The sequence below is a fragment of the Phyllobates terribilis genome, unplaced genomic scaffold (assembly GCF_046119375.1).
Source record: "Phyllobates terribilis strain yellow unplaced genomic scaffold, ASM4611937v1 Scaffold_2__4_contigs__length_985480577, whole genome shotgun sequence".
In the NCBI taxonomy this organism is placed as follows: Eukaryota; Metazoa; Chordata; class Amphibia; order Anura; family Dendrobatidae; genus Phyllobates; species Phyllobates terribilis.
In genome coordinates this window covers 300,361,144-300,377,842 of record NW_027362762.1, presented here as the reverse complement: position 1 = coordinate 300,377,842, position 16,699 = coordinate 300,361,144, and the positions used below count along the sequence as shown (strand labels likewise).

At 47.4% G+C, this 16,699-nt stretch overlaps 1 protein-coding gene across 2 annotated transcripts in view; it reads right to left on the bottom strand.

The window, feature by feature from the left end:
- POGLUT2 (protein O-glucosyltransferase 2) overlaps positions 1–16,699 on the bottom strand; it is a 139,587-nt gene that overhangs the window by 17,167 nt on the left and 105,721 nt on the right. For both annotated transcript variants that reach the window (XM_073664229.1, XM_073664230.1), the window contains exon 9: positions 2,583–2,687. In XM_073664229.1, coding sequence (XP_073520330.1) covers positions 2,583–2,687 — 105 coding nt within the window. The remainder of the gene's footprint in view (positions 1–2,582; positions 2,688–16,699) is intronic.

Here is a 16,699-nt window from a genome sequence, read left to right as displayed (position 1 = left end):
CTGTAGTCGCACCGACCCGAAGAATAAGGTCGTCTAATCACTTATACCGCATGAGGAACGGCGTAAAAAATAAACTCTCAGGTTAGGGTTGTGCTAGGGTTAGGGTTGTGCTAGGGTTAGGGTTGTGCTACGGTTAGGGTTGTGCTACGGTTAGGGTTGTGCTACGGTTAGGGTTGTGTTAGGGTTAGGGCTGGGGTTGGGGTTAGGGTTGGGGTTAGGGTTGCGATGGGGTTGGGATTTTTTTCAAAAGTAAGAAAAAAAGATGACGATATGGCGACTAGTGTTGAGCGCAAGTGCTCGCTACTTGAGTTTGCATCGGGTGTTCTGGTATGCATTGAGTATCGTGGGTATTTGAGCGACATGCTCGAGTCTCCGCCCCATATGCTTCACGGCCCAAAAAACTTTGCGGGGATTGCCTGCCATGCACGAGCGATCCCCGCATGTTTTTTTTGGGTGTCTAATAACCGTGAAACATCCGGGCGGGGACTCGAGCATATCACTCGAGCACACGCAGTACATGGTGCATACCTGAGTACCCGATGCAAACTCAAGTAGCGAGCACTTGCGCTCAAGACTAATGACAACTTATTCAATATGATGACCTAATGTTATCAAATTCTGTGTCGTACCTCTGGGTTCAAAATGTTCACTATACACCTTAATAAAATCCTTGAGGGGTATAATTTCCAAAATGGGGTCACTTGTGGTTGAGCTCCACTGTTTAGGCACATCAGGGGCTCTCCAAACGCGACATGGTGTCCACTAACAAATTGAATGGAAAATCGGCTCAAATTGTTAGCGGACGCCATGTTGCGTTTGGAGAGCCCCTGTGTGCCCAAACATTGGAGCTCCCCCACAAGTGACCCCATTTTGGAAACTAGACCCCCCAAGGCACCTATGTAGATGCATAGTGAGCACTTGGAACCCCTAGGTGCTTCACAAATTGATTCGTAAAAATGAAAAAGTGAAAAAAAAAACACTTTTTCATTTTTACGAATCAATTTGTGAAGCACCTTGAGGTTCCAAGTGCTCACTATGCATCTAGATAGGTGCCTTGGGGGGTCTAGTTTCCAAAATGGGGTCACTTGTGGGGGAGGTCCAATGTTTAGGCACATCAGGGGCTCTCCAAACGCGACATGGCGTCTGCTAATTATTCAAGCAAATTTTACAATCAAAAAGTCAAATGGCGCTCCTTCCCTTCCGAGCCCTGCCGTGCGCCCAAACAGTGATTTTTTCCCACATATGGGGTATCTGCGTGCCCAGGGGAAATTGCACAACAAATTTTGGGGTCCATTTTTTCTTGTTACCCCTGTGAAAATAAAAAAAATTGGGTCTAAAGTAAGATTTTTGTGAAAAAAGTTAAATGTTAATTTTTTTCTTCCACATTCCAAAAATTCCTGTGAAGCACCTGAAGGGTTAATAAACTTATTGAATGTGGTTTTGAGCGCCTTGAGGGGTGCAGTTTTTAGAATTGTGTCACTTTTGGGTATTTTCTGTCATAAAGACCCCTCAAAGTGACTTCAAATGTGATGTGGTCCCTAAAAAAATGGTTTTGTAAATTTTGTTGGAAAAATGAGAAATCGCTGGTCAACTTTTAACCCTTATAGCTCCCTAACAAAAAAAAATTTTGGTTCCAAAATTGTGCTGATGTAAAGTAGACATGTGGGAAATGTTATTTATTAACTCTTTTGTGTGACATATCTCTCTGATTTAATGGCATAAGAATTCAAATTTTGAAAATTGCAAAATTTTCGCCAAATTTCCGTTTTTTTCACAAATAAACGCAAGTGATATCGAAGAAATTTTACCACAATCATGAAGTACAATATGTTATGAAAAAACATCTCAGAATCAGGGGGATCCGTTGAAGCGTTCCAGAGTAATTACCTCATAAAGTGACAGTGGTCAGAATTGTAAAAATTGGCCTGGTCATTAACGTGCAAACCACCCTCGGGGGTTAAGGGGTTAATGGCTCTACATGGAGGGGTCTAGTTTCCAAAATGGGGTCACTTGTGGGGGGGGTTCACTGTTTAGGCACATCAGGGGCTCTACAAACATAACATGCGTCTGCTCTCGATTCCAGTCGTTTTTCCCCACATAAGGGGTATTGGCGTACTCTGGAGAAATTGGACAACAAATTTTGGGGTTTATTTTCTTTTGTTACTCTTGTGAAAACAAAAAAAATGGGGCTAAAGTAAAATTTTTGTGAAAAAAAGTAAAATGTTATTTTTTTTCTACCACATTGCATTTATTCCTGTGAAGCACCTGAAGGGTTAATAAACTTCTTGAATGTGGTTTTGAGGACTTTGAGGGGTGCAGTTTTTAGAATGATGTCACTTTTGGATATTTTCTGTCATACTGTATATGCGGGCACATGACCTCCCGCTCAGAGCATCGGAGAATCCTCACAAGTCTACAGTCACATAGAATGACTACAGACTTGTAACGCAAGGCCTAACAACATCTTGCTAAATATGGCAACTGGGAATCTGTTGTAATAGTTAGACAGCCCATGTATTTCCTGTAAAATGTTAAATAACAATGAAAATTTCAATTTGTGATGTGATTAAACTTTTTCTCACCTTATTCCTTTGACATTCGCATGGGAAGAAATTCTCTGTAGTATTTTCCACTTTTTCCATCCCATTTCTTATTTTTGGTTTACTCACTTGTAGTTTTGCATAAGCCTAAGTTTAAAAAATGACATTTAAGAAAAACAACCTGGAGGAATAGAGATTCCAAATATTAAGCAAGACTAAGGAGCTATTCATTCACATGAGAAATATTCCGACCACATACGTTCATTTGGGTATATAAACGCCTGAAACGTTCTTTTGGCATGTGAAGGTATGTTGGTATAATTTTTTGTTAGGTTTACCTATAGAACATATATTAGGGGATGATGATAATGATATAAATGTTTAGAAAAATTATAAATTTAAAGGGTTATTTTCAGGTTGTCTTACAGCACAGAGCTATGCAGTCTTCTTACAGCCTGTATTCTGGCAGGGCGGTCACTAGTGGTCAAACTTCATGGAAACCATCTTTACACTATGTAAGATAAAAGCTCTCATTGCTGGAGAATGAAAGCAGATAGAAAAAGCGAGTAGATTACAAACTTGTTCAGGCTGTGTGTTAGCTCTCAGTTTGTATAAATAGACTGCTTCAAACATCAGTTTTTGACTTATGGCTCCTCAACATCTACTGCCCTCTTCTGCTTATCTAGGACATTTTTTTAAGGAATTATCTTTACATTAGCCTAATACTGCTTGCTTTGATGGAGATCCTAAGGCCTGCTGAAATTTTATTAAACAATATGCTGTACACTTTGAATTTTGACCCCATACATTTTTATCAAAAAGACTGACCAGGACCTCCAAACAGAACAAGACAAGTGTGAACAATCTAAATGGTACAATATCTCTGCTTGCTATCTGTCATCCACTGTAACTTCCCTTGAAACAATCTAAATGGTACAATATCTCAGCTTTATGGATCTTTGCTATATGTCACCTTTTACATTCCATTCAACACTCACGGGTACGTGTCTGTCCCCCTTCCTCATTGCAGACACTATCTGATGGTGGGAGTTGCTATACTGTGTAGACAGGCATGGTGTTAGCTCTGCCTTTGATCAACTGGCCATCCCCTGGTGATCTGACGAGCTGCTAATTTATCCACAAGCAGCTCCCACAATGCCCCTCACCTGATGATTTAGCCTCTCCTATAAATTTAGAAGCTGCTTAAGGGGTGCACGTGGTGTGGGGTGCATGCACGTGTCTTCTTGCGCTAAGTGTCATCGGCGCCAAGTGTGGGCAGTTATTTCATTTGACAGTCATTGCAGGAGTCAGGTAACCACACTTTATATCCTCTTTAACTACGCACCGAAAAGATAGTACACATTCACACTAAGCAATGTTTCTATATTTTTTCACCCTCTCCCCTATAGTCTTTCACTTTCTACTAACCCCCCTAATACCTACACCTAGTAATGAACTGTTCATCTCTCCCTCCATCCTACCCCTCCATCTCACCTTCTCCTCAGAATTGTTCTTTCATATTTAATCCTGTGTCTTCAAACACAGACAGCCACCTCATGCTCTCTCCTGCTCCCACCTACTTACACTTTCTCTTCTCCTCCTCATTGCTGACGATATCTCACCAAACCCTGGCCCTCCCCATCACATCCCCACAGTCACTTCTACCTCTTATCCACGACCTACCACAAATTTCCGTAACCTCTCTAACCTTATACCCATCCACCCAGCCCCCTCTTCCCCAGTCCCACTAACAGGAGCTCTATGGAACGCTCGCTCCGTCTGCAACAAACTTTCCTACATCCATGATCTTTTAATTACTAACAAACTCTCCTTCCTCGGCATCACAGAAACATGGCTCACCCCCTCTGACACAGCTTCTCCAGCTGCACTTTCCTATGGTGGATTCCATCTTTCCCACACACCCCGCTCCAGCAGCAAGCATGGCAGAGGAGTTGGTATCCTCCTGTCAGATAACTGCTCTTTCTCCCCAATTCCACTGCCGCCCTCTGTTACTTTCCCCTCTTTTGAGGCACACGGTGTGTGCATCTACTCCCCCTCCAACCTCCTACTCCCCCTCCAACCTCATTTACTGCCCCCCAGGACCAGCCATCACTTTCTTCGACCACTTCACCACCTGGCTGCTTCACTTCCTTTTCGCTGACATCCCCACTATCATCATGGGCGACTTCAACATCCCTATTGACACTTCCCACTCATCAAGCTTCTATCCCTCACTTCCTCCTTCAGCCTTACTCAATGGTCTTCCGCAGCCACTCACAAAGATTGCCACACACTGAATCTCATCTTCACCTGCCTCTGTTCCCTGTCTAACCTCTCCAACTCACCTCTTCCTCTATCTGACCACAACCTACTCACATTCTCTTCCCTCTCCTCCTCAGGTGCACAATCCCCACTCCACAGACTTGCATACACTCGCAGAAATCTCAAACACCTCGACCTACACGCACTCTCTGAATTCCTCCTCCCTCTTACAGACATAAGCTCCTTACATGATACAGATGTTGCTGCTTTATATAACACCACAACAGCTGCAGCCCTCAATTCGGTCGCCCCCCCTCACACATACCAAAGCTCGCATCAACAGGCAACCCTGGCACACCAGCCTTACTAAAGAACGGAGGCGGGCCTCCAGGGACGCTGAGCAGAGATGAAAAAAGTCCCACTCCAACAAGCACTTCATCGCATTCAAACAATCCCTCACTACTTTCAAGTCCACACTCACTGCGGCAAAACAAACATACTTCTCATCTTTCATATCCTCCCTGTCACACAACCCCAAACAGCTATTGAACACTTTCAATTCTCTCCTCCGTCCCCCAGCGCCTCCTCCCTCTCCTCTCATCTCAGCCAAGAACTTTTCCTCATTCTTCAAGCAGAAGATTGATACTATCAGACAAAGCTTTTGCCTAAAGTCCCCACAGCCCCTTCTCATATCTACTCAATCCTCCTCCTCCAAAACCAGCTTCTCCGTCATTACGGAAGATCAACTTTGACTCCAGCTCAAAAACAGCTCCCGGATCCGCACATTCCTCAACCACGAATCTGCAAAAACACTAGTGCACGCTCTCATCATCTCCTGCCTCGACTACTGCAACCTCCTGCTCTCTGGCCTCCCTTCCAGCACTCTTGCACCCCTCCAATCTATCCTAAACTCTGCTGCCCAACTAATCCACCTGTCCTCCCGCTATTCCCCGGCCTCTCCTCTTTGTCAAACGCTTCACTGGCTCCCCATTGCCCAAAGACTCCAGTTCAAAACCCTAACCATGGCATACAAAGCCATCAACAACCTGTCTCCTCCATACATCTGTGACCTAGTCTCCAGGTACATACCTACACGCAACCTATGATCCTCACAAGATATCCTTCTCTACTCCCCTCTCATCTCCTCTTCCCACAATCGCATACAAGATTTCTCCCATGCATTTCCTCTACTCTGGAACTCTCTACCCCAAAGCATCAGACTCTCGCCTACCTTGGAAACCTTCAAAAGGAACCTGAAGACCCACCTCGTCCAACAAGCCTACAACCTGCAGTTACTATCGCTCCACCACACTGCTGCACAACCAGCTCTCCCCTCACCTACTGTATCCTCACCTATCCCTTGTAGATTATGAGCCCTCGCGGGCAGGGTCCTCTCTCCTTCTGTACCAGTTTGTTCAAGATTATTGTAATTATTTTTGCTATGTATACCCCCTTTTTCACATGTAAAGCGCCATGAAATAAATGGCGCTATAATAATAAATAATAATAATAATAATAACAACAACAGGTGCAATCTGAGTTGACAAAGTCATTAAAGCTAAGAAAAAACAGCTGAAATGCTGCAATATGCAAACATTGAATATATGAAGTTAGAACTGCATTACTGCTATAGAATATACGGTAAAAATGAAGGTACTTAGTGCACAAATTGGTCAATTCATGACAGCCCAACAGCCAGTGACAAGGCGTGCACCTTTGTTGGGACTCTAACCAAATATGCCTCTCCCGGGCTAAAAGCCCAAAAGTACTTGTATACAAGAACCAAGCTTAGTACAACGATCAACTGTAATGTCAAGTTAGCCCCATAAACAATTGTATTGCATGAACCTACAACTCTACAACTCCCAGTATGTCCTTAACAATAGTAAGGCGTACACCTTTTTGGGATCCTAACCTAATATGCCTCTCCAGGACTAAAAGCCTACAATTTTAAGGGCAGATAGAAGCCAGGTCTAATTAAAAGCGCATTAGGCTAATGGGAGGAGTGTTCAGTCAGAAGGAGTGTACTGCAAATATCAAAAAGCCGGACCAGCACTTCCAAACAGAACAAGACAACTGTGAACAGGTGCAAGCTGAGATGGCCAAGTCATTAAAGTTATGAAAAAATAGCTGCACTCTGAAATGTTATAATATGCAAACATTGAAAATATGAAATTGGAACTGCATTACTGCTATAGAGAGTACAGTAAAAATGAAGGTACTTGGCGCACAAATTGGCCAATTCTTGAGAGCCCATCAGCCAGTGACAAGACGTACACCTTTGTTGGAACCCTAACCTAATATGCCTCTCCCAGGCTGAAAGCCCAAAAGTACTTGTTTACAAGAACCAAGCTTAGTACAACTATGAATTGTAATGTCAAATTAGCCTCATAAACAACTGTATTGCATGAACCTACAACCATACAACTCCCAGTATGTCCTTAATAATGGTAAGGAGATACTGGGAGTTGTTATTAACAGCCATCATCAGACTGCGGACCATACAGGAACCACAGTAGAGATGCTATCTGTCTACACTGCCTATCCCTTGTCCCGGCTCTGGCCACCCTTCCTCAACCAGCTATTACCAGTAATGGCAGGAGCTGATCTGCAGTACCCAGTAGAAGTTACTAACCAGTGTGATGGTACGGTGGTGTTCCATTCTGTACATTGTTTAAATCAGGCCACTGCCATAGCTGAGGGCAGCCGATTAGTGGGGATCTTGGATTTTGGATCCTCACAAATCTGATGTTGAATAACTATCCATAGGTCATCATTCTATCCTTTATCATTGTAGTGATAATATTTTAGAGCTGTTATGTGGCTATCACATGTTCACATCGTTTCTAAAGATTCATCAAGCAACCATTGCAAAAAATCCAGTACTCTTGAACTTCAGGTCACATGGGCTTCAATGAAAATTATTTGCAACCTGCAACAATTTTTTTACTTATTTATTTTTTGCTCCAATTGCATTGTGGTAGTTCGTGAGTTGGGATCAAGTGTCAGAGTGTAGATAGAGTGCTGTGAATACTTGATGTTTTCATAAATACAGTTATATGAAAAAGTTTGGGCACCCCTATTAATCTTAAGCTTAATGTTTTCTTAAAATTGGTGTTTTTGCAACAGCTATTTCAGTTTGATATATGTAATAACTGTTGGACACAGTAATGTTTCTGCCTTGAAATGAGGTTTATTGTACTAACAGAAAATGTGCAATCTGCATTCATAAGTGCATAAGTATGGGCACCCTTATCATTTTCTTGTTTTAAATACTCCTACCTACTTTTTACTGACTTACTAAAGCACTTTTTTTGGTTTTGTAACCTCATTGAGCTTTAAACTTCATAGCCAGGTGTATGCAATCATGAGAAAAGCTACTTAAAGTGGCCACTTGCAAGTTGTTCTCCTGTTTGAATCTCCTCTGAAGAGTGCCATCATGGGCTCCTCAAAACAACTGTCAAATGATCAGAAAACAAAGATTATTCAACATAGTTGTTCAGGGGAAGGATACAAAAAGCTGTCTCAGAGATTTAACCTGTCAGTTTTCACTGTGAGGAACATAGTAAGGAAATGGAAGAACACAGGGACAGTTCTTGTTAAGGCCAGAAGTGGCAGGCCAAGAAAAACATCAGAAAGGCAGAGAAGAAGAATGGTGAGATCAGTCAAGGACAATCCTCAGACCACCTCCAGAGAGCTGCAGCATCAACTTGCTGCAGATGGTGTCACTGTGCATCGGTCAACTATACAACGCACTTTGCACAAGGAGAAGCTGTATGGGAGAGTGATGCGAAAGAAGCCGTTTCAGCAAGCACGCCACAAACAGAGTCGGCTGAGGTATGCAAAAGCACATTTGGAGAAGCCAATTTCTTTTTGGAAGAAGGTCCTGTAGACTGATGAAACCAAGATTGAGTTGTTTGGTCATACAAAAAGGCGTTATGCATGGCGTCAAAAAAACACAGCATTCCAAGAAAAACACTTGCTACCCACAGTAAAATTTGGTGGAGGTTCCATCATGCTTTGGGGCTGTGTGGCAAATGCCGGCACCGGGAATCTTGTTAAAGTTGAGGGACGCATGGATTCCACTCAGTATCAACAGATTCTTGACAATAATGTTCAAGAATCAGTGATAAAGTTGAAGTTACGCAGGGGATGGATCTTGCTGAAAGACAATGATCCAAAACACCGCTCCAAATCTACTCAGGCATTCATGCAGAGGAACAATTACAATGTTCTGGAATGGCCATCCCAGTCCCCAGACCTGAATATCATTGAACATCTGTGGGATCATTTGAAGAGGGCTGTCCATGCTCGACGACCATCAAACTTAACTGAACTGGAATTGTTTTGTAAAGAGGAATGTGTAACGGGTCTGGGAGGCGGAACCTCTGAGCTACTATACAAGGGGGCAGCCCTTGTAAGGGAGCGGGTGGCAGTCTCTGGATGAACGGACAGGGAGATACGGCAAGTGATCAGGGCAGTCTCTGGGTAAAGGGTAGGTACGACCTGTGATGGCAGAGCCTCCGGGTAGGCTAGCAGGCAGATGGTAGATGTGTGCTCCCAGGTGAGCAAGCGAGAGTCTCTGGAATAACAGGTGGTCACGGCACGTGACGGCGGAACCTCCGGGCTGGCAAGCAGGCAGGTAACGGAGAAGCGCTCCCAGGTGAGCGGGCAAGAGTCTGAAGTAGCTGATGGTCACAGCACGTGACAACGGAGCCTCCGGGCTGGCAAGCAGGCAGGTAACGGAGAAGCGCTCCCAGGTGAGCGGGCAAGCTGGTCCATAGACAGACTGACCGGAGTTGTAAGGCAGACCGTCGGACCTCAGGAAAGTAGGCAGGTAGCTGATGTGCGCTCCCAGGTGAGCGGGCAGGCTGGTCCTTTAGACAGACTGACAGGAGTAGTAAGGCAGACCGTCGGACCTCAGACTGGCAGACAGGTAACAAGTATTCAGGCAGGAATCAGGCAGGTAACTGGCAGGAAACTGGCAGGTAACTGACAGGAAACTGGCAACGGGACCTGAGGGCTGAAGCACAGGTGAGACACAGGTGCAAACAACATTGCTCGGGCACCTCCATTTTGGAGGAGGTGCCTTATATATGATGAAGTCCTCCGGCCATTGGCCGGGGACTCCTTAGGACGGTGCGCGCGGCCCCTTTAAGAGGAGGGGAGCGCGCGCGCGCGCGCCCTAAGCACAGGGGCCGGGAAGGAGCGCGCGCTGAGAGCAGAGCGGGAGGAGGACGCCGGGAAGGAGCGCGCGCTGACAGCAGAGCGGGGAGAGGACGCCGGGCACGGAGCAGAGCGGTGAGGGGAGCAGCGTCCCTGCCTAGCAGAGGGCAGGGACGCCAGCGCTACAGAATGGTCAAAAATACCTTCATCCAGGATCCAGGAACTCATTAAAAGCTACAGGAAGCGACTAGAGGCTGTTATTTTTGCAAAAGGAGGATCTACTAAATATTAATGTCACTTTTCTGGTGAGGTGCCCATACTTATGCACCTGTCAAATTTTGTTTTAATGCAGATTGCACATTTTCTGTTAGTACAATAAACCTCATTTCAAGGCAGAAACATTACTGTGTCCAACAGTTATTACATATATCAAACTGAAATAGCTGTTGCAAAAACACCAATTTTAAGAAAGCATTAAGCTTAAGATTAATAGGGGTGCCCAAACTTTTTCATATAACTGTAGGTGGAATGCAATAAATGATTGTAAATTTATGTTCAGAAATATCGTAAAAAAGAACATTCCATGAACCATTTAAAATGTACTGACACACCACAAAGTATGGAGATTCTAAAAAGAAACAGTGAAGCAAATGTACTGCACTGCCGTGCATCAGTACAATTATGCAATATTACCAATTATTGTTCTAGATTTCTAGCAAAACCGGTATTTGTATTTCATCGTTTGGTATTGTAAAAGTGAAGGTTAAACCAATAAACCGAGGATGTTAAATATTAAATCGTTTCAAGGTAATGGATTTTACTACATATATAATAAAAAACTAAGAGTATTAACACTATGCAGTTAAGTAGTAGAAGAGGGCTTAGTCAGCAGAAATTAGCAAACTCACTAATCTCTTACCTCAAACCTTAATGGCAAGGCATCTAATTTACCCAACAAATCCCTTATTACAATATTACATTTTAAAAGAGGAAGGTGAGTCTGGTTTATAAGGGTCTCTGATTTGGGGAGGGACAAGACTCTTGAGAACTTTGCTTTTAACATGAGGTGGGTCTGTAATCGTGAGGGACTGTATAACCAAGTCACCATAGAATACAGAAAAAGTCAGACTTTAAGCTGGTTTTGGACACATTTTTAAGAGGATATACGCCTAATGAAGACACCATTTGGATTCATTGGTACAGGTAAAGTAGTTTCTTTCATGAGAAATAGGAAATGAACACATACAAGATCATATCCATTGTCCATAAATAGTAAAACTACAGAAAGTCAGTGACCTACAGGTCGCCCTGAATACCAGAAAAATAACTACTATGGGAGGGCATAACTTCTCACGCGACAATTAAAAAGAAAAATTACGAGGAATTTAAAATGGACAAAACTAAACAGAGGGACAAATCATATGACCTTGGTATTCTAGATGCAAAGTGTAGCGCCGGCGTCCCTGCCCTCTGCTAGGCAGGGACGCTGTTCCCCTCACCTCTCTGCTCCGTGCCCGGCGTCCTCCTCCCGCTCTGCTGGCAGCGCGCGCTACTTCCCGGCTGCTGTGCTTAGGGCGCGCGCGCGCGCTCTCCCTCCCTCTTAAAGGGGCCGCGCGCGCCGTCCTAAGGAGTCCCCGGCCAATGGCCGGAGGACTTCACCATATATAAGGCACCTCCTCCAAAATGGAGGTGCCAGAGCAATGTTGTTGCACTGTTCACTACTCTGCTTCAGCCCTCAGGTCCCGTTGCCAGTTACCTGCCAGATACCTGCCAGATTCCTGCCAGCTTGCTGTCTTATTCCTGCTTGATATTCTGCTACCTGCCTGCTAGCCTGAGGTCCGACGGTCTGCCTTACTTCTCCTGTCAGTCTGTCTAAGGACCAGCTTGCCCGCTCACCTGGGAGCGCACATCAACTACCTGCCTGCTTGCCTGAGGTCCGACGGTCTGCCTTCCAACTCTTGTCAGTCTGTCTATGGACCAGCTTGCCCGCTCACCTGGGAGCGCACATCTGCTACCTGCCTGCTAGCCTACCTGGAGGCTCTGCCGTCACGTGCTGTGACCACCTGCCTGTCTAGAGACTTCTGCCCGCTCACCTGGGAGCGCTCATCTGCCGCCTGTCTGTTGGTCTTCCTGGAGACTCCGCCGTCACATGCTGTGACCACCCGTTTATCCAGAGACTCTCGCCTGCTCACCTGGGAGCTCACGTCTACCATCAGCCGCCACAGGTCGTACCAACCCTTTACCTAGAGACTGCCCCGGTCACTTGCCGTGACCATCTGCCCGTTCACCCAGAGACTGCCCCGGTCACTTGCCGTGACCATCTGCCCGTTTACCCAGAGACTGCCCCGGTCACTTGCCGTGACCATCTGCCCGTTCATCCAGAGACTGCCCCGGTCACTTGCCGTGACCTCCTGCCCGTTCTTCTAGAGACTGTCCCGGTCACCTGCTGTGACTGCCTGCCTAGTCGCCACCCGCTCCCTTACAAGGACCGCCCCTTTGTATAGTAGCTCAGAGGTTCCGCCTCCCAGACCCGTTACAGTTTGCTCGGGCCATGGAACCCGGTGGCACCCAAGCTCCCTCGCTCTCGGACCTGTGTCATGAACTGTCCCGTCAGAGGTCCCAACAGGAGTCCATCCTGGGTCACCTGCGGAATGTCAATTCTCGCCTGGACACTCTGACTGCTCCGCCAGCAACCTCCGCCAGTGCCATGACTCGCAATCCGGCAGCTCCGCTGTCCATTAATACCATGGTATTCTACCCCGGACCCCGGCTTTCTGCACCTCCTCGCTTCGGAGGCGACTCCGCCCAGGCTCGGGGCTTCATAAATCAGTGCACCCTGCACTTTGAACTCCTGTCCCACCAGTTTAACTCCGACCGGGCCAAAATTGCCTTCATCATGTCCCATCTCACCGGGGAGGCCCTGGCCTGGCTAAATCCTCTATGGGAGAGAGGAGACCCCCTGGTGTCCGACTTGCCTGCCTTTCTCATGGCTTTCCGGAAAGTCTTCGACGAACCCGGACGGAAGACCTCATCCGCATCATCACTGCTACGCCTCCGTCAGGGAAGTCTCACCGTGGGCCAATATGCCATACGGTTCCGTACCCTTGCCTCGGAGCTGGCCTGGGATAACGACGCTCTGGTATCCGTCTTCTGAGAGGGTCTGTCCGGCCGTATTAAAGATGAACTTGCCGGTCGGGACATTCCTACCACTCTCGATGACCTAATAACTCTTGCCACCCGGATTGACCTACGGTTCCAGGAGCGTGCCAAAGAGGTCACCCGTGAGAGGAGGTTTCCACGTCTAGCTCCTACTTTTCAGAAATCCGTCTCTCCCCAGGTACACTCTCCTGAGCCTATGCAGGTCGACCAGACCAAGATGGTCAAAACCCGTCAGGACTTACGCCGTGCCGAGGGGAGCTGCTTCTACTGTGGCAGTAAGGAGCACCGGATCCGTGCCTGCCCGGAGAGGTCGGGAAACGCCTGTGTCTAGGTTCGCTCAGAGAGGTCGACCTAGACAAGAATAAATCCTCTCCATCTCTGCTGCTGTCAGTCTCAATCGTCTGCGGGGAGAACCGTTATTTCGAACTAGCCCAACTTGACTCTGGAGCAGCCGGGAATCTTATTTCACAGTCCCTGGTAGAGAAATACCGCATCCCCACCAAACCTATGGCTGTACCCTTGTCTGTTGCTGCCGTGGATGGGGGTCTCTTACCACGCCCCATCCAACTCATCACCGAATCCATTACTCTGCAGGTGGGAATGCTGCATTCTGAGAGTATCTCCTTTCATGTTCTGCCTGGACTCTCTCACGCCCTCTTGCTAGGTCTACCTTGGCTCCAGAGACATGCACCCGTGCTTGACTGGCAGACCGGAGAAGTCCTTCGCTGGGGACAGGACTGCCATAAGACCTGTCTGGTTCCCGTCCATCCCGTCCGTCCTTCTCCTACCCCAGCTAATCTACCTGGACTTCCGATTCCTTATTGGTCTTATGCTGATGTCTTTAATAAAAAGGAGGCAGAGACACTACCCCCTCATAGACCATACGACTGCCCTATCGACCTGTTACCTGGTACTACTCCCCCCCGTGGGCGTATTTATCCATTATCCGCTGCTGAGACCCGGTCGATGTCCGAATATATTGAGGAGAATCTGGCCAGGGGATTCATCCGGAAATCTACCTCCCCGGCGGGAGCAGGCTTCTTTTTCGTCAAAAAGAAGGACGGCTCTCTCCGTCCCTGTATAGACTATAGAGGCCTTAACCAGATCACGGTGAAGAATAAGTACCCCCTTCCACTCATTCCGGAGTTATTTGATCGTCTGAGGGGGGCTCGAATCTTCACCAAACTGGACCTCCTTGGGGCGTACAACCTGGTTCGTATCCGTCAGGGGGATGAATGGAAGACGGCATTCAACACCCGGGACGGCCACTATGAATATCTGGTAATGCCCTTTGGTCTCTGTAACGCTCCTGCCGTCTTTCAAGAGTTGGTCAATGACATCTTCCGGGACCTTCTCTACTCCTGCGTAGTGGTGTACCTGGACGACATCTTGGTCTTCTCTCCGGATCTCCAGACTCACCGGAGGGACGTTCGTCAGGTCCTGCTCAGGCTCAGGCAGAATCACCTCTTCGCTAAATACGAGAAGTGCCTCTTTGAGCAGACCTCGCTTCCGTTTTTGGGCTACATTATTTCTCAGACCGGCCTACGAATGGATCCAGAGAAACTGTCTGCCATCGAGAAATGGCCTCGACCGGAGGGGTTGAAGGCCATTCAGCGGTTCCTGGGCTTCGCCAACTACTACCGCCTCTTCATACCGCACTTCTCTTCCCGGACTGCCCCAATTTCCGCGCTCACCCGTAAGGGTACTAATCCCAAAGAGTGGCCGCCCGAAGCAGAGGAGGCCTTTCTTTCCTTAAAACAGGCCTTCTCTTCCGCCCCGGTGCTGCATCGCCCGGACGGCAACAAGCAGTTCTTCCTGGAAGTTGACGCCTCCTCCTCTGGAGCCGGAGCGGTACTTACTCAAAAATCATCTTCCGGGAGGATGGTAACTTGCGGCTTCTTCTCTAAACTCTTCTCCTCCTCAGAGCGCAATTATTCCATAGGAGACCGAGAGTTATTGGCCATCAAACTGGCATTGGAGGAGTGGCGTTACCTGCTCGAGGGGGCTCTTCACCCGGTAATAATTTACAATGACCACAAGAACTTGGCTTACCTCCAGCATGCCCAGAGACTTAACCCGCGCCAAGCCCGGTGGTCCTTGTTTTTTGCTCGCTTTGATTTTGTTCTTCATTTTCGCCCGGCTGACAAAAACGTCAAGGCGGACGCCTTGTCTCGATCCTTTCTGGTGTCTGATCTCGAGGAAGATCCGAAACACATCATCGATCCCGCCAGAGTAATGCAGGTGGCTCCCGTGAGTCTAAATCGTCTCCCTCCCGGAAAGACGTTCGTATCAGTACCTGATCGGGAGAAGATCCTTCACTGGGGTCACTCGTCTAAACTGGCTGGCCACGCCGGTCAGAAAAAGAGCCTCCAGCTTATTACCCGGCACTACTGGTGGCCTACCCTGCACAAGGACGTAATAGACTTTGTTTCTGCCTGTGTGTCCTGCGCCCGCAACAAGGTTCCGAGACATCTGCCAGCCGGTCGCCTCCTTCCGCTTTCTGTACCTGCTGCCCCCTGGCAGCATATAGCAATGGACTTTATAACTGACCTCCCAGTCTCTGCCGGTTGTACGGTCATTTGGGTGGTCGCTGACCGCTTCTCCAAGATGGCTCATTTCGTTCCCCTGCCAGGCCTCCCGTCTGCACCCGAGCTAGCTAAAGACTTTATTCGTCACATCTTTCGTCTTCATGGCCTGCCCCTCCACATCGTGTCGGATCATGGGGTACAGTTCACCTCACGCTTCTGGAGAGCCACTTGTAAACTGCTAGACGTCACCCTGGACTTCTCTTCCGCTTACCACCCACAGTCCAATGGTCAAGTGGAGCGGATCAATCAGAACCTGACCAGTTACCTCCGGCACTTCGTTAATGCCCATCATTCAGACTGGGTGGATCTCCTACCATGGGCCGAGTTCTCTTATAACAATCACGAGAGCGAATCCTCCTCCAAATCCCCGTTTTTTGTAGTCTTCGATCAGCATCCTCGGATTCCTTTTCCTGTCTCCACCTCTGTGGACAACCCGGCTGCGGAATCTCTCGTTAGCAAATTTTCCTCCATTTGGGAGAGTACCCGATCCGCACTCCTTCAGTCGTCCGAACGGATGAAAAGACACGCTGACAAAAAACGCCTGGATCCTCCACAATTTCGTCCTGGAGATAAAGTCTGGCTCTCTTCTAAATATGTCCGACTCAAGATACCTTCTTACAAGTTAGGGCCTCGGTTCATCGGTCCTCTGGAGGTCATCAGTCAGATCAACCCGGTGGCCTATAAATTGAAACTCCCGGCCAACTTACGGATCCCTAACTCCTTCCATGTATCTCTCCTCAAACCTGTGGTACTTAACTCTTTTTCCAAGTCTACAGGTACGCCTCCTGCTCCGGTTTCTGCTGAGGACGAGTTTGAGGTAGAGAACATTCTTGCCACCAAAAGGGTAAGAGGAAAGACCTTTTTTCTAGTAGATTGGAAGGGGTTTGGTCCTGAGGAGAGAACGTGGGAGCCCCGGGAGAACATCCATGCCCCGCTCATCCTTGCTAAATTTCTGTCTGGCCTAAAAAAGGGGGGGCCTAAAGG